The sequence below is a fragment of the Mus caroli genome, chromosome 8, assembly GCF_900094665.2.
Source record: "Mus caroli chromosome 8, CAROLI_EIJ_v1.1, whole genome shotgun sequence".
NCBI classification, from domain to species: domain Eukaryota; kingdom Metazoa; phylum Chordata; class Mammalia; order Rodentia; family Muridae; genus Mus; species Mus caroli.
This window is the reverse complement of record NC_034577.1, coordinates 62,537,053-62,557,080: the sequence shown is the minus strand read 5'-3', so window position 1 is coordinate 62,557,080 and position 20,028 is coordinate 62,537,053. Positions and strand designations below refer to the sequence as shown.

Here is a 20,028-nt window from a genome sequence, read left to right as displayed (position 1 = left end):
GACACTCCAGAAGAGGGCGCCAGATCTCGTTACGGATGGTTGTGAGCCACCATGTGGTTGCTGGGAGTTGAACTCTGGACCTTCGGAAGAGCAGTTGGGTGCTCTTACCCACTGAGCCATCTCACCAGCCCCAAGGTGCTTGCTCTTTAACAATCACAAAATGTAGTAGAGGAGGCCCAGCTGTGATTGGTGACATAGCCAGTTCAGCTTGGCCTTTGTGGGATGCTGGAGAATCCTGTATTTGTCTCTCAGGGTGACGAGGGTATCCTGTCCCTTAGCTTGCATGGTGGATGTGAGCCCAGTGGATCTCAGTGTTCTGGTGGTACCAGCCCCACACCTGACTGGTTGCACATGCAGAAAGGATAGCTTCCTCTCTCCATTTTTAATTTTATTTTTGAGACAGAATCTCCTGGCTAACCTGAAACTCTGTGTAGTCAGGCTGGGCTTGGACTCTCAGAGATCTGCTTCTTTCTGCCTCCTACACCACTATAGTTGGTCCAGAAAGGCTGTTTCTTTTTGTTGTTGTTGTTTGTTTGTTTTTGGGTTTTTTTTGGAGACAGGGTTTCTCTGTGTAGCCCTGGCTGTCCTGGCACTCGCTTTGTAGACCAGGCTGGCCTCGAACTCAGAAATCTGCCTGCCTCTGCCTCCTGAGTGCTGGGATTAAAGGCATGTGCCACCACGCCCGGCTTGAAAGGCTGTTTCTTGACATGGCTTGGTGGCTGGTGTACAGTTCAGCAGGATGTGCCCTCCCAGAATTCTCAGGGCTCCATCCCAGCTCCACTGGAACAAATAAGAACTGCCTCCTACACGCCTAAAGGACTTGGTAGGGACACTCAAGGCTTTGTGGGATAAGAAGCTGACACCACTGAGGTGCTTCCCTCCTTCCTAGTCCTGCTCTGTTCACAGTGGTAGCCATCTGTCACAATTCCAGACCAGGCACCACATAGGGTGGGGAGTGGGCTCCCAGACATGTGGGAACGGGGCCAGAGTAGCACCTGAGCAGGTATCAGCTTCACCAGTCACTAGGATGGTGGCTCAGAACAATCATGGGATTCCACCTCAGCCCCACATGTTCATGGCAGAGACAGGCAGGAACTGGAGCTCTTGTGCCCCTGTAGAGAGTGGAAAATGGTGTGGCCTGAGGAGAAGTGATGGCTCTCCTAAGAGCGGCAGGTGTGCTGTGTGGGCAGGAGGATTGAGAGGCTGCCAGTCTCTCGGCTCTACTTCTTTTCAGGCCTGTGAGACCAACAGAGCCATCAAGGAGGACCTGCCCCATTAGAGCTCAGGTCCCAGGCAGGCTCTGAGCTCTTGCTGGCATCTTCCATGTGTCATCCCATGCACCCCACAGAGTGCTGAGGTGGGAGCTCCTGCCATAGAGTGCTAGCAAACCTGTCATCTGCCTGTGCTTCTGCATGTGCAGCTGGCCTCCTAGAGGCTGATGTGACACTGGGACGCTCTGCACTTTCCCAGCTTTGCTAATGCCTGGAGCTCAGAGGCAGATAGATGATGGTGAACCTTAGGAAGGGTCCATCTAGCAAGGCTGGGGTTTTGAGTAAGATGAGGGTCCAAAGCTACTGACCCACAGGACTTGGCTCAGGGAGGTGAGCCAGTCAAGTTCTGTAATAGTCCTACTTATAGACACTCCCTAGTATCATCACACACAGACAAAGTGCAGAGTGGTTGTGGCTCTGGAAAAGGGCTTCTTCTTTTCTTTTTTTTTGGGGGGGGGGTTGGTTTTTGTTTTTCGAGACAGGGTTTCTCTGTGTAGCCCTGGCTGTCCTGGAATTCACTCTGTAGACCAGGCTGGCCTCAAACTCAGAAATCCACCTGCCTCTGCCTCCCAAGTGCTGGGATTAAAGGTGTGCGCCACCACTGCCCGGCTGAGAAGGGCTTCTTGAGTGGCCATGTGGGACAGGCATTTCTCAGTGAGAAACAATGTCGCCTACATGCTCACTTAGAGGCATCCAGCCCAGCGTGGAACTCTTCATAATCCTCTGCCTCCAATATCTGCCTTGCTCTGTATCTTTTGTCAATGTTTTAAAGAGATCCTTTGCAATGATTAAATGGTGTGGTTCAGAAATTGAGGCCAGGGCTAGAGAGAGCACTGGTAAAACTCCTGCCTGGTACATATGAGGCCCAGGCTTTGTCTCTAGTGCTGAGCAAGATGAATGCAGAAGTTATATTGCATCTTCCTTGTCTGAAAGCTTTTAGACAGCAGAGCACACTCCCCCTTGCCTGTCTCTAGAATCAGTACAGACCCAGGATGATTGCAGCCAGGTTGAGTCCCCATGTGTACCAGTCATAGGGTGCATTTTGGTGGTGTTGGGAATTGACCCAGGGATCCTAGCCTTTCTTGGGCACCATGTTTAGGGTATGAGAAATGACTGGTGATTGTCTGCATGCAGCTTGGAAGGCTCATATCTATACTGGGAAGTGGCTGAAGGTTGGGGCTGGGGGCTGGACAGCATGACTGATAACCATAGTGAGAGCTCACCATGGTTGATCAGGAGGTGTCTGCTCCTATCTCTTGTCTTGAGTCCTGGTGCTTGCTACTTCTAGGCTCCTGAAGAACCCGGTGGCTAAGTGTTGGGGGGATGCTGACTTAGTGCTCTGGAGCTGAAGTTCCTGGGGTGATGGTGGAGCTGTGCCCCCCTCAGGCTAGTCAGGTCTCTGTGGTGGGACTTCAGTGCAGACATCCTATGCTGTGACTTTGAGGACCTTCGTGGTTATATGTTCCTCACCATAAGGCACAACCTGGGCATAGAAGGCAATAGCTGCCTGGTTTCTTCCTCAGCCATGCACAGCCTCCATGATGGTAGGACACAGGCATATGCCATTGTGTTACATACCTATCCCTACAGTGTGTATGACAGGTTTGAAGCAATCATCTTGTTCTGTGCACTTAGGCTGCGGGGACAGTTGTGGCTTGGCTGAGAGCCCCATGGCCATACTGAGTAGCCCCCTGTTGCCAGCCAGCATTGACTCTCTAATCCTTTTGCTCAGTAGAGGAGCACGGGATTCAGTAGCATAGACCTCAGGAGTGGGGCCTCTGGGTGCCCTTGGTGGCCTGCACTGGTGATACTGTGTTCTCTCTAGGTTGGACCAGAGGGCATCTTGCAAAATGGGGCTGTGGATGACAGTGTGGCCAAGACCAGCCAGTTGCTAGCTGAGCTGAACTTCGAGGAAGATGAAGAGGACACATACTACACTAAGGACCTCCCAGTCCACGCCTGCAGGTATGCTGCAGGGCTCCAGGACCAAGAGGTGGCCTGCTTCAGAGTCCTGGTTCCTTGTTCAGAACCCAGAGCACAGTACCTAACACCCCAGATTCACAGGGTTCTGTGGGTCCCCTGCCATAGCCACTCAGCAAGGACCCTGAAGAGCCAAGGCAGGGCATGGATCCTGACTAAATCAGCTCCATCAGGGCCACATGAGGGCATTGGAGGCTTAAAGAGTTGGAATGTCCTTGTTGCGGAATATCCAGCTCAGCTAACTTCACATACACACCCACCCACACACCCAGCAAGGCCAGAGCTTGTCTTCACTAGGGTTTTGTAGCCACCTGCCGCCCTCTACAGGGCTGGTTTGGCCTCTCCCCTCCACACCTATTGCTTTCCTTTATAATGGCTCTCTCCTGGTTGACAAGTGTTTTTGAGGATAAAACCAGAGCTACAGGCAGGCTGATCTGGGAGCCCTAGTCCTCCTATCCACAAGGAATAGACTAGAGAGCCCAGTGAGAGCGTTTTCTGGTTTGACACCTCCTGGCCCCAGCCTGCCGGTGCACAACAGAGCTATGGAGACCCAGTGATTCAGGGGCCTCCTAACACCCTTAGCCTGGGTTGGGCCTGAGCATTCTCTGGTTGCACAGTACCTGTCTTCTGGAGTCAGGTGCTCCCACAACCTTGTTAGAAACTTGCAGGCTGACGGGGAGGGGCCAGGATCACCTTGGGCCTGTGCCACTCAGGCATCTGTGTTGCCCTCACACTAAGCAAACCCGAAAGCTGCAGGCCAGTACTGACTGTTGATGTTTGGGCTTTTCCAGTTACTGCGGAATCCATGATCCTGCCTGCGTGGTTTACTGTAATACCAGCAAGAAGTGGTTCTGCAATGGTCGAGGAAATACTTCTGGCAGGTAGCTAACAGCCATGCATGTGTGTTTAATCAGCAACACTAGGGCTGCTGTGAGTTACGGTGTTGTTGGAGCAAAGCTGGAATGAGATGGTGCTGGTGAACCTGGGCTCCCCCTTTGACTGGTGTAACTTGAAACAGATGGTGGCGTGTGAACGCTTCGATATGTTTACCCTTGATTGATTCTCTGCCTCGGTCATTATGTGAGGAGTTTGGCTTAATTCTGTTCTCAGGCTGTGCCTGCCTCTCATGAAATGAGGCTGGCATGGCCTGCCTGTCCTCGTTCCTGGGAGGTTGAGGGCATCCAGCTGAGCCAGTTGACTTGATTGTCTCTGGAGCCAATGGTTCAAGATCCTAAGTCATTAGGACAACTAGACTCATCCCTATATTATGCTGGCTCTCCATGCAAGTGTCAGGAAACACTGTTGAAGAGAAACAACTGAGCCAGGTGTGCCTGTGTCCCACTGCCACCAGGGGTGTGGCTTGTTTCTGAGGACATTCTGTAAAAAGAATGCCACAGAAGGTTGTAGGTACCAGGTCTACAGTGAGGCAGGGGTTAGCATCTTTAAAAGGTCTTAAAGTCACTTTCAGGGACCAAGATATCCCATTCTCAGAAGGAGGAGTAAGACCTACAAAGCTAAGAATGTCTGGATGGCCGCTACAGTGGAGGTTTCATGGGATCATACAGAAAGGCAACTAAGACAGTCAGGAAGAACTGCCAGAGCCTGTGGGCCCTGAGGTGGCCAGCCAATGTGGGCCACTATTGGGGTAGGCCATGTCCTCATATGTGACGGGGAAGGGATGGGAGCTATGGTCCTCAGGGCAGCTCCTTGCTATAGAGACCAGGAGGTGACCTGTTTGTTTAAATAGGCATGGCAAAAGAGGACCTGGAAGGAGCCATTGCTGTGCATGGCTGCCAGAGGTTAAGTTAGCACCATGTGCTGGGGCTAGAGAAAGAGGAAATGGAGGGGTTGTGTGAGTCAGTGAGCGAGCAAGCAGGGCTGAGGCTCCCTGGGCACCTGTGCCCCTGAGGTGTGACCATCTGGCCTGTGCTGACAGACCATGAGTAGTACTAGACATTTTGCATGGCGTAGCGGACCTGGAGGTGCCGAGAAGCCAAGCTTGGGGTGTTAACTGCAATGGTTTCCTGGTCTCAGCCACATTGTGAATCACCTTGTGAGGGCAAAATGCAAGGAAGTGACGCTGCACAAGGATGGGCCTCTGGGCGAGACCGTGCTGGAGTGCTACAACTGTGGCTGCCGCAACGTCTTCCTGCTGGGCTTCATCCCTGCCAAGGCCGACTCTGTGGTGGTGCTGTTGTGCAGGTGAGCTGCCTATAGCAGGGCTGGGCTGGACAGGACAACGTCTGCTGGGACCAAGTTCTGTGTGTATTCTGGTCAATTTAGAAAATGAAGTCTGGCCTGGTGTGGTAGTATACACTTTTAACTTCAGCACTGGGGAGGCAGAGGCAGAAGTTTCTCTGAGTTCAAGACCAGCCTGGTCTACAAAGAGAGGCCAAGGCCAGCCAGGGCTACCCAGTTAGAACCTATCTAAAAAACTGAAAGAAGGAAAGCGACAAGTCTGCTGTGAACTGAGGCCAGAGCTGGTCGTGCAGATGCTGCTGCTGCCTTCTGGCTAGTTTGAGGCCTCCTGGGCCAGGTCCCAACCCTCTCTCTGCCCCACACCTGCACAGGCAGCCCTGTGCCAGCCAGAGCAGCCTGAAGGACATCAACTGGGACAGCTCACAGTGGCAGCCCCTGATCCAGGACCGGTGCTTTCTGTCATGGCTGGTCAAGATTCCCTCCGAGCAGGAGCAGCTTCGAGCACGGCAGATCACGGCACAGCAGATCAACAAGCTGGAAGAGCTCTGGAAGGTGAGCCACTCAGAGACAAAAGAAAAGTATGTGGCAAGCCTCGCACTGGGCAGGAGATATTGGGGGTGGGGGTGGGGACATGACCCAGGGCTCTGCAGGGGACATAGTGGATGGTCTGAGTAACTGGGTTAGGCTGTAATGAGATTCCTACTCCAGAGAACACCTGTCCTTATCCCTAATGACAAGTCAGGGTTCCAGGTTAGGTTGGAGTTCTGTTCTGGCTAGCTTTAGACTCTGACCTTGTTTTCCAAATGTGGCTAGGGGTGTCAGTTGAGCACCCTCTAACCAGGAATCCCAAGTAGTATTGGATAGAAACCTTCTAAGCTTGTCCAGCTTAGTCTCTTTGCACTTGGTTGGTCAAGTTCCAGTTACCTCAGTATGCCCAGGTTCTCTGCTCTCTGCCTCAGTGAGGCTCAGAGAGGGCAGTTGGTCCCAGAGGAGGCATGTTGCTACAGGATATGAGAGAGGGACTTGGCTCACTGGGAGAATCCTGGGACTCTGACAGCCAAATCTGGGGCTCCAGATGGGCCTGAGTATTGTGCTGGGCGTGGGGGTGCTGTTGCCAGGTTTATTGGGGTTAGAATGGTATTGAATATGCCAGGGCCATCAGAACAGTAGGCTCAGCGCAGGCCCTGGCACAGTGGCCACTCTCTACCTACGAGGGTTTGTGCTGAGAGGCCTTGGCTTGCTTCTGAGTTCTTGATCACTGGCTGCCAGTTAAGCAGGATGAGCACAGCACTATTCTTGGCCATAGGAAAATCCTTCAGCCACTCTGGAGGACCTGGAGAAGCCAGGTGTAGACGAGGAGCCACAGCACGTGCTCCTGCGGTACGAGGATGCTTACCAGTACCAGAACATCTTCGGGCCACTGGTCAAGCTGGAGGCTGACTATGACAAGAAGTTGAAGGAGTCACAGGTGACGTGGCACACCAGACTGGGCCTCTAGCAAAACATCTCCCGAGTCAGGGACTCCTTCCTGGGCTTGAGCCTGGATGAAACCAGGCATGCAGATGAGAAAACCCTTGTGTCTGGTTCACAGCTTTGTCTGCAGCTCCAAGAACATTTCTGGGATATAGGACCCATGCCACCAATTCCCCAAAGTGCCTTCCCTCCCTACAGAGCCTGGTGTGTGGGGCCTCCTGAGGCTCTCTACAAAGCTTGCTGCTGGGACTGGCTTAGGCAGTGGGTGTTGGGGGGTCCTGGTTGTTTCTTTCCCAGATGCTGGAGTTCCTGGCCGTGGATGCTGTGCTCTGCACCCCAAAGGCAGCACAGCACAGACATGGCCTTCCTAGAGGCTCTGACCTGTGGGGAGCCCAGCCCGTGAATGAGTGTGGGGCTAACCCGGCTCATGTTTCTCATGTGTTCAGACTCAAGATAACATCACGGTCAGGTGGGACCTGGGCCTTAACAAGAAGAGAATCGCCTTCTTCACTTTGCCCAAGACTGACTCTGGTAATGAGGATTTAGTCATAATTTGGTTAAGAGGTGATTTTAAGTTTTAAAATATTTGTGACCATAAGTAGAATAAAATTCCTAGTCCCCCATATCATGTCCCTTATGTGAACTCTGCATGGTGGAGGCCACGCCCTCTTGAAAGTGCTAACTCTGCTACTCCTTCCTGCAAGACATGCGGCTCATGCAGGGTGATGAGATCTGTCTGCGGTACAAAGGGGACCTGGCGCCCCTGTGGAAGGGGATTGGCCACGTCATCAAGGTTCCTGATAGTATCCTTTGTCATATGTGCTAGGAGGATGGGTGCTGTAACAGGACCCTTGGCTGTCCCCAGGGCCCTAATATGTATGACTTCTTCCTCAATTCCTTCCTCTCTTTCCACTTTGTGAGACATACACACTGTGACATGGTAGTGAGTGCACGTGTGAGCATGCACATGTGTGAGTGAAACAGCCTGGAGTCTGTCTGCAGCAGTTCCTTTGCCTGATAGGCAAGGGGAGCTGGTCTAGTGATGAAGTCAGGGGCTCTGTAGAAGGTGACTTTGAACAGGAAACTGACTTAACTCAGTTGCCAGATTATGGTGATGAGATTGCTATTGAGCTCCGCAGCAGCGTGGGTGCCCCTGTGGAAGTGACCCACAACTTCCAAGTGGATTTTGTGTGGAAGTCAACCTCTTTTGATAGGTTTGTGAGGGCCATACCCTTGGGGGCCACCTCCACCTTTGGTACCTGTGGGTCGTGTGGGTTTTACACTGGCTGTTTTTATAGGATGCAGAGTGCACTGAAAACCTTCGCTGTGGACGAGACCTCTGTGTCAGGATATATTTACCACAAGCTGCTGGGCCACGAGGTGGAGGATGTGGTCATCAAGTGCCAGCTGCCAAAGCGCTTCACAGCTCAGGGGCTCCCTGACCTCAACCACTCTCAGGTGCCATTAGGCCCCTAGGGCCAGGGTCTGTGGGGGCTGTGCCTTTTCAGCTTTGCTGATGCTCCGTCCTTGCAGGTGTATGCTGTGAAGACCGTGCTGCAGAGACCACTCAGCCTCATCCAGGGCCCTCCAGGCACAGGCAAGACTGTGACATCAGCCACTATTGTCTACCACCTTGCTCGGCAGGGCAATGGGTAGGTAGTAGCAAGAGCCTTGTCGGTGGGAGGTAGCAATGTCTTGTGTGGCCTTGTGGTCTGTTATAGCTCTGCCAGGGCCACACAGAAAATATATACAGTGTTACAATACAGGCACCTTTTGTGTTCTACAATCCTCTGGCCTGCCTCATGTGGATGACAGGGTGAGGTCACTGTTGAGCTGATGGTGGCTAGGCAGGTGACAGGAGGCTTTGCTTGTTCTGCCTTGGCATGGCTGTACCTGCCTATTACAGCTGTGCAGCTTTTCCATGGGCCTTGCTGAGCTGCTCTGGGTGATGCTGACAGCCTATTCCACTCTCTGCAGGCCTGTGCTGGTCTGTGCTCCAAGTAACATCGCTGTGGACCAGCTCACAGAGAAGATCCACCAGACAGGACTGAAGGTCGTACGGCTCTGTGCCAAGAGCCGTGAGGCCATTGACTCCCCAGTGTCCTTCCTGGCTTTGCACAACCAGATCAGGAACATGGACAGGTGAGTATCTCCAGCTTTGGCCTCAGTACAGGCTGTGCCCTGCTGCTGGCGCTGACTCCCACCACATTTTCTGTAGCATGCCTGAGCTGCAGAAGCTGCAGCAGCTAAAGGATGAGACAGGCGAGCTGTCATCTGCAGATGAGAAGCGGTACCGGGCGCTTAAGCGCACAGCTGAGAGAGAACTTCTCATGGTGAGCTCAGTGCCAGCCCAGGAGCCTTTGGGCTGTTCCTTGTGGGCAGAGGATCTGGAGAGACTTGTCTGTTTGAGTCAGAAGCCTGGTAGCGTGTCTGTACCTTTGCTTATGAAGACTTGGAGGGCCCTCATCTTCCTGATCTGTGCCATAGCTGCCACTCCTGTCAGTCTCCAGTCTAACAAACCAGTCCATCAAAGCTGGAGTCTCAGCCTTGGGGTAGTACCACCAGCTCAGCACTGTCCCAGAGATTATTGGCAGACACAGCTGTGTCTATGCTGGGGAGTATGCTCCAGAAGGCTGTACCATTTGAAAGTTGATGCTCATGGTCCCTGGGATGCTCACACTTGGGCTGCAGGAGAAGTGGCGTGTTTACTTGGGGAATTGTCTGTGGAGAGCCAGCCTGGGGCAACACAGTAAGACCCTGTCAGAACAACTTGTGCGTGTGCACTTTAGGAGTGCTGGGTGGATGTAGAACAGGGCATTCCAGGTCCCACCCTAAGCCATCTAGCCATGGTAAGGTAGGCACCTGTGCCCTGATGTTTGTGCCTTCCCCAGAATGCAGATGTCATATGCTGCACATGTGTGGGTGCTGGTGACCCGAGGCTGGCCAAGATGCAGTTCCGTTCCATCCTCATTGATGAGAGCACCCAGGCCACTGAGCCTGAGTGCATGGTGCCTGTAGTCCTTGGGGCCAAGCAGGTGGGTACCTGTCACTCATGTGGCCCTTGATAGTTCCTCCCCTAGTGGTGTTGGGTGACACAAGACCTGCCAGAGGTCTTTGAATGGGGTTGAGTCCTGTGTGTTCCACAGCCCCTCGCCTCCTGGGGTGTGGGCATCGTGTACTGAGCAGCTCCCTCCAACCCCCCTGGGGTACTCGTTCTGTTGCTTTTAGATGGTGGAGGTGAGCCCCTGTCCCTATGGTAGGCACTTAGGAACATGGAGCCTGAGGGGTTAACTTGAAGGACTTCTTGCTGCAGCTGATCCTCGTGGGTGACCACTGCCAGCTGGGCCCAGTGGTGATGTGCAAGAAGGCAGCCAAGGCCGGACTGTCACAATCGCTCTTCGAGCGCTTGGTGGTGCTGGGCATCCGGCCCATCCGCCTGCAGGTGCAATACCGCATGCACCCTGCACTCAGCGCCTTTCCGTCCAACATCTTCTACGAGGGCTCATTGCAGAATGGCGTCACTGCAGGTAACAGCTGGGTCGCATCCTCATGGCCCTTCCCTATTCCCTTCACAGTGCTGCTCACCCCAGCTTGTCAGGCACGGTGCTGCTGGAGTGTGTGGTGGCTCCACAGTGGTCGTCATACCTTTCACCATGGCCAGGTCATGCACTGGCTCTGCTCCCATGGCTGTTGCTTTATGCTGGACAGTCCCAGGCACTAAATCAACCACCCTGACAACAGGAATTCCCAGCCCTTTCCTTGTGATGGTGGTTGACTGAGATGTCACCCTATCACATGCTTAAGTGAGACCAGGCAGGTAGATTATGAGAGCTTGTCTTCTGAGATCAGCAGCTGACGACGCCTCTTACCTGCAGCAATTCGAGGCTCTGTGAACAGGGAATTTAAGGACACTAGGGTCACCTTTGGAATGTAGTTCTGGCCCAGTCCTAAAAGTATTTATGGCAGTGACCTCTTCAGGGTCTTTTCACTGTGTCTGTTGGGAGGACCTAGAGGATATGGAGCGGTAGACAGAGTGACACTGTGGTGTCAGGTGAGCCATAGGTACACTGTCACACACCCTTGAAAGCTATTTGTGGCTCAAAGCTGTCATGGGAGGTTGGTACAGAAACCAACTGGGCCTTGCTGTCCTCAACGAAGCCTGAGTGAAGTGGAATGAAGAGGTTGCTATCTGACTTGCTTTGCAACATAAATGTGTTTTTCACCAAACTGTTAAAACATCTAGACATGGCTCTCAGCTTTAATCCTAGGACTTGTGAAGCAGGCAGGCAGGCTCTCTGGGAGGTCAGGGCCATAGTGAAACCCTCTCTCAATCAAACACACAAACACGGCTTTAGCACAGTGGCTTAGGCGTGGATTTGAATGTCTGCCTTTGATGAGCTGTGACGGGGAAGGAGCCTGCTCAGAGCTGCTGTGTCTATGTGGCCTCCCATGTGGATCCAGGCAGCCACATTTGAGGACACCACCTCTCTGCTGGCTAGGTCCTGCCATGACCTTCTCTTCCCTATGTGATTGTCGGAGTGTGGGAGGCTCTTGGGTGTTTCCTGGGCTCTGCTGCGCTTGGTCACCACTCAGCACAGGAAGTGTCCTCGTGTACTCAGTAGGCGGCCATGTCTTGAATATTGTTGACCCAGGTCCTTGGCTGCCGACAGTGTGGGGTGTACTTGATTGAGCTCCTGAGCTTCTCAGTGGGTGACACCTTCTGTCTTTCCTTATCAGCGGATCGTGTCAAGAAAGGCTTTGACTTCCAGTGGCCACAACCTGACAAGCCTATGTTTTTCTACGTGACACAGGGCCAGGAGGAGATTGCCAGCTCTGGCACATCCTACCTCAACAGGTGTGTAGCTGCGTCTCTGGTATGGAGTCATTCTCACTCACCCTTGGCTCCAATCCGAGACCCACAGCATCTTACTCCCTGGGTTGCTCTGCTTGTTACACCATGTGAGGGAAGACACAAACAAGGCTCTTGTTTCTCCTGGGGCCTCAAAATGACAGGGGCGGGCAACTATCATGTGGCCTCCTGTAACCCCTTTGGTTACTGGAGGTCTGCCAGGCTGGGGAACCTGTGAGGAGCCTTTCACTGACAGCCAGATGTTCTCAGGACGGAGGCAGCCAATGTGGAGAAGATAACTACGAAGCTGTTGAAGGCAGGTGCAAAGCCTGACCAGATCGGCATCATCACCCCCTATGAGGGCCAGCGCTCCTACTTGGTGCAGTACATGCAGTTCAGCGGCTCCCTGCACACAAAGCTCTACCAGGTACCCCCACGCCCAGCAGTTAGGAAAGAGCACATGAGCACACGTCATGACACACAGGTCAGCCTTGGGCCACAGTAAGTGCATCCGACCTGGCTGGAGGCAAAAGTAGAAAGAGTGTGGTGCTGTGTCAGCACTTCAGTGACATGAACAGGTGGGTCTTCATGAATTTGAGGTCAGCCTTGATTGAGAGCTTCAAGGCAGCCAGGGCTGTTCAGTAAGGCTTTGTCTCAAAGAGAGAGCAGCCCACGGCTAGACAGGAAGGGGCAGGACAGCTGGGCCCACCCGAGGGGCGTGGTACTTGTGACAGATGCAGAGCTGTGGTTGGTTATACCATGGAGCCTACTCAGCCTTTGCTTCATTGGGCCTGTGGTAGCTCTGTCACTGGGGACTTTTGTAACATCTGGCTGTGCCATACTTAATGATGCAGCTCCTTCCTGTGCAGCTAAAGGAAGAGACAGGAGAACGAGGGGCCGAGGTATGGCTGACAGGACCCTTGTCTCATTCAGGAAGTGGAGATTGCCAGTGTGGACGCCTTCCAGGGCCGGGAGAAGGACTTCATCATTCTGTCCTGCGTGCGCGCCAATGAACATCAGGGCATTGGGTTCCTAAACGACCCCCGGCGTCTGAATGTGGCTCTCACCAGAGCAAGGTAGGCCGCTGCCCATTGCTACCATCCACCCTCCAGCCAACACAAGCCCTCCTGTGATTCATTTTACTCATATCTGTCCTGGGAGTACATGTGCATGCTGGCACCCCATCTTGAGAACTGGGTGCTATGGCCTACCTGCTGCCCTACTGCTTCAAGAACTCAACTACAAGATCATATAGGACACAGACTGAGCTCATGATCAGGAGAGGCATTTGGAGAGCTGTGAATCACACCCAGAGCTCTCACTGCTGCTTAAGTGCTACCTCATGTCTTAGCATCCTGCTCTTCACATTCAAGGTGCTAACCCTAGATAGTGGAGTTCAGTGGGTATGGCCATGGGCTCAGCATGTTGATTGCCCTGCAGATATGGCGTGATCATTGTGGGTAACCCAAAGGCCCTGTCGAAGCAGCCCCTGTGGAACCACCTGCTGAGCTACTACAAGGAACAGAAGGCGCTAGTGGAAGGGCCGCTCAACAACCTACGTGAGAGCCTCATGCAGTTCAGCAAGCCTCGCAAACTTGTCAACACTGTCAACCCGGTGGGCCTAGGGGCTGGCCTGGGACCTGGGAAAGCTGGGAGCTCTTAGCCTCTGCTGCTGTTGACTGATACATTCCTCACTCTTATGCCACCCTGCAGGGGGCCCGCTTCATGACTACTGCCATGTATGATGCCCGTGAGGCCATCATCCCCGGGTCTGTTTATGACCGCAGCAGCCAGGGTGAGTCTTCCTGGCCAGCACCCATGTGTTTATCTTCCCACATCCTACTCCAAACCTGTTACCCCATGGGTGGCCTCCGTCTGGAACTTGTCCAGTAGCTTCTGTAGCTTCTCCAACCAGGTCCCCAAGAGCTGTTCTGGCCTCAGCTAGTGGTTTGGGCCATGATGCCTTTAGAACTGCTAAGGCCACCTGTCTGCCTGAGTGCTGCTGCCCTTGTATCCTGCGACAAACCCGTGTCTACCTCAGCTAGGCTGGCCTCTGCTTTCTGGAAGCTCCCAAGTTGTCTAGAAAGCTCCATCGTGGCCAGATCCCACCAACCCTTCTGTCATTTCTTACCCTCTACCGGCACTCTGCATGTCAAGACACACTCGACCTCCCTACTTGTCTGGCTGGCCCAGCGGCCAGTTCATGGCAGCCAGTGGCCACTGGAGCCCTGCATCTGACTCAAGTGTTTTGCAGGCCGGCCCTCGAACATGTACTTCCAGACCCATGACCAGATTAGCATGATCAGCGCAGGCCCCAGCCATGTGGCTGCCATGAACATCCCCATTCCCTTCAACTTGGTCATGCCTCCCATGCCACCACCTGGGTACTTCGGACAGGCCAATGGGCCAGCTGCTGGTAAGCGGTTTTATCCCCACTGCCCAGGCTCTTCTCCTAGCTTTAGGTAGACCTTGCCATATTTCACTGCTGTCTTTCAGGTCGGGGCACCCCAAAAACCAAGACTGGCCGTGGGGGCCGCCAGAAGAACCGCTTTGGGCTTCCTGGGCCCAGCCAGACCACCCTTCCCAACAGCCAGGCCAGCCAGGACGTGGCCTCCCAGCCCTTTTCACAGGGTGCCCTCACACAGGGTTACGTGTCCATGAGCCAGCCCTCCCAGATGAGCCAGCCTGGCCTCTCCCAGCCAGAACTGTCCCAGGTGGGCCTGCATCCTACAGCAGAGAAAAGGGGGTGGAGGGGTGAGGGGACACATGAGACCATGATGCTGCCTTTCTGAAGGGTGAGTGACCTCAACTGTGCTATGGATCTGAACCTGTCACCCTGACACTCTGGCTGCAGTATGGGGCTTCTTCCCATCCTCTGGGGTCTGCGGACTGGGTGGCTGTGGGCTACTAGCTTTCCTGGCCATGTTCACACTACCTTTGCCTTTCAGGACAGCTACCTCGGTGATGAGTTTAAATCACAGATTGACGTGGCACTCTCACAAGACTCCACATACCAGGGAGAGCGGGCATACCAGCACGGCGGGGTCACCGGGCTGTCCCAGTACTAGAAGGCAAGTGCCCTGCACACATGTGCAAACAGGGTCTTCCCAGACAGTCTGGGCAAGTAGATGTGGTCCTGCCTCTACTGGCCCTGACAACTCTAACCCTGTCCCTGATCACAGGTAGCGGAGGAAGAGCTAAGCTATGTGGCTTAGTCTATCAGCATCTTATTCTGGGTAATAAAAAATAAAAATAAATGGATACCTGTTTTCCACTGCTAAAACTGAAGCACCACTGTGTGAGCAGCCGAGGAGAGAGGAGGAAAGAGGAGCGAGAGCGAGCAGAGAGCGGCCAGGGAGGACGACAGAGCGGAGCGCCGAGGAGCGGGCGCCCCCTGTGGGCGGCGAGAGGAGAGAGGCCCGCACCGCTGCGAGGCCGGCCCAGCGCCGTGCCCGCCAGAGGGAGAGGCCTCGCCAGGACCGGCCCCGCTGTTCTTTTTCTTTGTTTCTCGTGATTGAGGGGCTATGTTTTAGCAGGACGAACTTCGCGTTTCTGTGCCCAAGCAGGCGGCCAGGAGCATCAGCGCGCGGTCCCAGCGCTAAGGGGTTTCATTTAAAGAAAATACGGTGTTTGGGGTTTTTCTCTCTTTTTTTTTTTTTTTTTTTTTTTTTTTTTTTTTTTTTTTTTTTTTCCCCCCCCCCCCCCAAAGATTCTTTCAAAGGAATATGGGAAGTACTTGGACTGGTTTGTCTCTAAGACCTGACTGTTAGACCTGAGAAATGCGAAAAGCTTCCGGGAAAGGCAGCGCTGAGAAGCCTGAGCCCCGCAGCCTGGGATCACCGCCTGCACCGCAGCCGGAGGATTTGTTTTTGAGTTTGAGCTTCAGAGGCCACAGGCGAACTCGTGAGCACGGCCTGCGGGTTCTTCCCCATCGAGGGTGGAGGCCTCATTGCTGGGCGCCCTGCCCCGGACCCCCACTCCCCGCGGCAGCCACCCAACCCCTACCCAGGCACACCTGCGCCAACGCAATGGAACTTAATTTTTAGTCAAATTTGTTTTAAGCTTTTTGTCACCAATAAAACATGAACAAACAGTCCCTGCTTTTGCGTGGGGCCGTCCCTGAAAGGGTGTCCTGGGTGGTCAGCGGCAGCCACACTCGTCCACCACCATGTCTTCGTAGTGTCGCAGGACCACGTTGTCACTGTTGTCGAAGAAGAGCACGGAGATGGGTGACAGACGCTCTGGCACGCAGCAGGGCGAGCCTGCACCCGGGGTGGGAGCAGCTGCGTGCATGAGCGCGCGCAGCACAGCGTGGTTGAGTGCAGGCGGCCCGCCAGGTCCCCTCAGCGTTTCGGGTAGTGCGCACGTGCCCTGGCAGAAGTTGGCTAGGAAGCCGCGCGGCGCGATCACCCAACGGTGCCAGCCCACCTCACGGAAGCTCACATGCAACCGTCGGGTACGACATGTGCCCACTGGACCAACTTCCACCCTGGGCTCTGTGTGGCGCCGCAATCGCGGCGAGGGACACAGGCGTGGATCCAGAGTCACCAGCAGCAACGAGGCCTCAGCCAGGCGCCCACAGGCTGCAGTGGCCCCAGGGTGCAGTGACAGCGCCAGGCGCACGGTGCAGGGCACTGATGCGTTGGCGGCTACTGCAGTCCCCAGTAGGTCTGCGCGCAGGGGCATCCCTGGCGGCGCCGGCATGCGCAGCAGCTCAGGCCCTGGATGCTCTGCATCGGCCCACAGCGCCACGCTTAGCTCCCACCCTCCTGTATCTTCACTCTCAGCCTCCAGCCGCAACTCTAAGCGCGCGCGTGTTGGGCGCTCTGTGGGCTCCACATTCGACAGGTCAAAGACGACTGTCCACTCGGGGCACAGCCCCGAGGTCCTGGCGGGTTGTGTGGGCCTGGAGGACAGACCTGGAGGTGCAAGGAGAGAGCGGACATGGCGCGATGTCCCAGCAAACGGGCTGGGCTGAGACAAGGAGGAAGGGAAGCGCTGAGAGACGGGAGCTCCACTGATAGATGGGGTGGGGGCAGGGCACCCGCTGCAAGAAAGGGACACTGTGGGGCGCCGTGCCTACAGTTGCAGACATGGGCAGAAGGAGACGTGCCAGCCAGTACCTGGAGGCCCAGAAAAGTGACCTGAAGGAAGGCATCAAAGGATATGAAGTGGCGGGATGGGGGCAGGGCTGAGATCGGGCACTGGGAAGCCACTAGCATGTGTCCTTGCTTTTAGAGGACTAAGAAAACAGGGCCCCAGCTAGTTACCAGGCTGGACAGGTCGCGTGGGGGACCCTTAGCCTCATGGACCCTTGTCCAGCCACAACCCCCTACTCACCGCTGTCGGGGATGTGGCGCACAATGTTTCCGGCGACCCCTAGTTCCTCCACGTGGCATGGCCGCAGAGGGCGTCCTACTCTGGCCTCCTGGGGGTCGCGGCGGCGGAATAGGCGCCACATGACAGGAGGCACAGGTCGGAGTGTGGGGACGCTCCGGGGTGCTTCGGGAAGCCCAAGAACCTGGAGCAGGGCGGCAGCGGGGCCCATGGATGCTGGCGCGGGGGCCAGGGTCGTCGAGGGCAGCAAGAGCAAAAGGAGGAGGTGGTCGCATAAACGATGGCAGACAGGGAGCATTTTCCTCCCAGGAGGTGTCCAAGAGAGTCAGCGGAGCCCACTGTGTCTGGGGCCAGTGGGCTGGTGACCGTAGGTCGGGGGTGCTTTGAGGTCCTGGAGGGGGCGTGTCTGGACCCCACTGATCCAGAGGGCAGGACTGGGCAGCGGTCCCAAGGTGGGTGGTCGAGAATTGATCTGAAAGGCGGAGCTGCTGGCAGCCAGAGTCCTTGGAGAAGGGTGGCATCCTGAATCTTAGGGCGGGGCTATCGTCCTAGGGGCGAGGCCATGCCGCCAAAGGCGGGACCGGGCCTCCAGGGGTGGGAGCAGACCTCCAGGGACTGGGTCGAGTCTCCAGGGGCGGGGCCAGTATCCCAGGTAGGATGGGACAGAGTCCTGGATGGCGGGAGTTGAGGACAAGAGACTCAGAAGAGCTTGTCCTTCACCAGGCCATTCTTCAGTGGCTTCCTGGGGGCCAGAAATAGAAACAGATTAGTCTGGGGACCCCATGCTCCCCTCTCCCTGTTCAATATCGACTCCTCCCCTTCTTCCACCTCCGCAAGGACCCTCTTCCATTCCAGACAGATAGAGCTGACTAGGGGCCCTGCCAAATAGCGCTCACTCCCTGGTTCCCACCCACACCATACCTGCCATGTCTCTGTGTGCCTCCCCTACCCACAAACTCCCCTTCCGAACACTTGGAATCTCCGAACACTCGGAATCTCTGGCAAAGTTTAAAAGGTTCCCCCAGTGCTAGGGTGGAAGGCCGACCTCAGCTGCACTCTATGGTGGAGCTGCAACCCTAGCCCCAGTTATGGGAAATTTTAGGCTTTCTCTTTTGAGATGGGATCCCTCATTGTGGACCTGGCTAACCTGGAGCTTCTTTTGTAGAGCAGGTTGACCTCAGACTCACAGAGATCCACCTGCCTCTGCCCCTGATTCAGCTGTGCACGAACTACCATGCCAGACACCAGAGTTTCCAACTACTACAGGAAGTTTCATTCTCCCTGTCGCTCAGAGAATGGCAGCCTGATGCTAAGCAATTCTTGCAGGAGTTATTGGCCAGATTGATGTTCCCTTAAGAAGGGAAAAGCCTAGCAGTTTCTGCCTCTACCCCTGCCAGCCTGCAGGAGTCAGCTCCTGAGGGACTCAGGGAGCTATAGTTGGCAGGAGTCCCCGGTGACCCTCATCTCTGTGCAGTTTGTGCTCTTGGAGGGATGCCACAGACTTCCTTAAATGAGACAGAGCAGGTGGCTCCAGGGATGGAGGTCAGAGGTCAGGCCTTCAGGGCATGAGGTGATGATGTATGCCAAGCATTACTTTATATATGAGTTCTGGAGCAAGTGGGCCTTTCTGCCTCAGGTTAGGTTACGTGTCTTCCAAACCTGTTCTCAAGCCTTGTGGAAACCTCTAGAATGAATGTTCTAGAAGATTCCTCAATATGTCCTCACCATCTCTCTACAGACCTCATGGCTCACATTAAACATTCCACTTCAAGGGCTGGGCAGTAGTAGCTGACAATTGGGAGGCAGAGACAGACGAATCTGAGTTTGAGGCCAGTCTGGTCTACAGAGTGAGTTCCAGGACAGCCAGGGATACACAGAGAAACCCTATCTTGAAAAACAAAACAAAAAGATACCACTTCAAGTCAACACACCCCAAATGAGCCCCTTCCTCACTCTGAGCCCCATCTAGACAAACAGCAGTTTGAGCCATAAGCATGGGCTCACTCATGCTTTGGTCTAATGCTTTCCCAAGTGAGCCCTTTCAGTGGCTCTTTGATTTTGAGGGTTTTGCCTACATCAGAGCAAGGCAGACTGGCTGTCTAGCAGGCTCACTCAGACCTCACTCTCTGGCTGAACTTGCCGTCCTATGAGCAGCATTGCACACCCTTCCTGGGCCCCTCATTCGGGGCCCTGTGTACTTGAACACTTGCTCGTCAGAGAGTTCAAAGCTGCAGCTTTTCTAGAGAAAGTATGTCCTGGAAGCCAGCGCTTGTGCTTAGGCCTCCCCCGACTGGAAGTCTGTTCTTTCTGTTAAACACTTGCAGCTCCTCAGGACATAAACCAGCAGCTTTTGCTGTGGCTTCCATGGGGCTGGCTGCCAGCACGCCCCAAAGACAAGCACAAAGGATAGCAGCAACTTTTATCAGCACTGGAAAAATCTTTTGAACTACAGGTTTTGTGAGGGCTAAAGTTATGTTTTAAGTTTCAATTGCTGTGCTTAAGAGATCTACAAAACAGAAATGCTTCTAATCTGTAAGCCCCACTTGCCAAGGGCAGATGGTTTCTGGGAACACTGGAGACTGTTGTTCATGTAAGATAAGCCACGTGTGTTCCCTTCAGTAAACAAGGTTGGTTGCCTCAACTGCACAAGATGTGTTGATCACACACAGGAAGTATGTCAGGATGTTCTCTTGCCCTCAGTGGCTGAAGGCATGTGGCCTAATGGGTTTTGCCTTATAAGAATATTGGTACCCTATAGGTGGAACAACATTATGAACTAACCAGTACCCTGGAGCCCTTGACTCTAGCTGCATATGTATCAAAAGATGGCCTAGTAGGCCATCACTGGAAAGAGAGGCCCATTGAACTTGCAAACTTTATATGCCCCAGTACAGGGGAACGCCAGGGCCAAAAAGTGGG

The 20,028-nt window shown here is 54.3% G+C and overlaps 3 protein-coding genes across 4 annotated transcripts in view; 1 reads left to right on the top strand and 2 right to left on the bottom strand.

Moving 5' to 3' along the window:
* The window catches only part of Upf1 (UPF1 RNA helicase and ATPase), a 21,791-nt gene extending 5,923 nt beyond the window's left edge, over positions 1-15,868 (top strand). The window contains exons 2-24 of one of the 2 annotated variants that reach the window (XM_021169358.2): positions 3,097-3,236; positions 4,043-4,132; positions 5,286-5,453; positions 5,822-6,002; positions 6,757-6,918; positions 7,370-7,487; positions 7,628-7,726; positions 8,029-8,137; positions 8,222-8,381; positions 8,457-8,575; positions 8,901-9,065; positions 9,142-9,256; positions 9,815-9,958; positions 10,237-10,450; positions 11,661-11,778; positions 12,043-12,199; positions 12,706-12,848; positions 13,213-13,387; positions 13,486-13,567; positions 14,027-14,188; positions 14,269-14,486; positions 14,721-14,843; positions 14,955-15,868. In XM_021169358.2, coding sequence (XP_021025017.1) covers positions 3,097-3,236; positions 4,043-4,132; positions 5,286-5,453; positions 5,822-6,002; positions 6,757-6,918; positions 7,370-7,487; positions 7,628-7,726; positions 8,029-8,137; positions 8,222-8,381; positions 8,457-8,575; positions 8,901-9,065; positions 9,142-9,256; positions 9,815-9,958; positions 10,237-10,450; positions 11,661-11,778; positions 12,043-12,199; positions 12,706-12,848; positions 13,213-13,387; positions 13,486-13,567; positions 14,027-14,188; positions 14,269-14,486; positions 14,721-14,840 — 3,159 coding nt within the window. In that variant the 3' untranslated portion in view covers positions 14,841-14,843; positions 14,955-15,868. The remainder of the gene's footprint in view (positions 1-3,096; positions 3,237-4,042; positions 4,133-5,285; positions 5,454-5,821; positions 6,003-6,756; positions 6,919-7,369; positions 7,488-7,627; positions 7,727-8,028; positions 8,138-8,221; positions 8,382-8,456; positions 8,576-8,900; positions 9,066-9,141; positions 9,257-9,814; positions 9,959-10,236; positions 10,451-11,660; positions 11,779-12,042; positions 12,200-12,705; positions 12,849-13,212; positions 13,388-13,485; positions 13,568-14,026; positions 14,189-14,268; positions 14,487-14,720; positions 14,844-14,954) is intronic. The other variant, XM_021169359.2, reaches the window with a different exon arrangement.
* The window catches only part of Cers1 (ceramide synthase 1), a 16,976-nt gene continuing 12,749 nt past the window's right edge, over positions 15,802-20,028 (bottom strand). The window contains exons 7-8 of the mRNA XM_021169360.2: positions 17,113-17,851; positions 15,802-16,691 (exon numbers count right to left, since the gene is read on the bottom strand). Coding sequence (XP_021025019.2) covers positions 17,809-17,851 — 43 coding nt within the window. The 3' untranslated portion in view covers positions 15,802-16,691; positions 17,113-17,808. The remainder of the gene's footprint in view (positions 16,692-17,112; positions 17,852-20,028) is intronic.
* The window catches only part of Gdf1 (growth differentiation factor 1), a 16,967-nt gene continuing 12,740 nt past the window's right edge, over positions 15,802-20,028 (bottom strand). Inside the window, exons 7-8 of the mRNA XM_021169362.2 lie at positions 17,113-17,851; positions 15,802-16,691 (exon numbers count right to left, since the gene is read on the bottom strand). Of these exons, the coding sequence (XP_021025021.2) occupies positions 15,913-16,691; positions 17,113-17,407 (1,074 nt within the window). The 5' untranslated portion in view covers positions 17,408-17,851 and the 3' untranslated portion in view covers positions 15,802-15,912. The remainder of the gene's footprint in view (positions 16,692-17,112; positions 17,852-20,028) is intronic.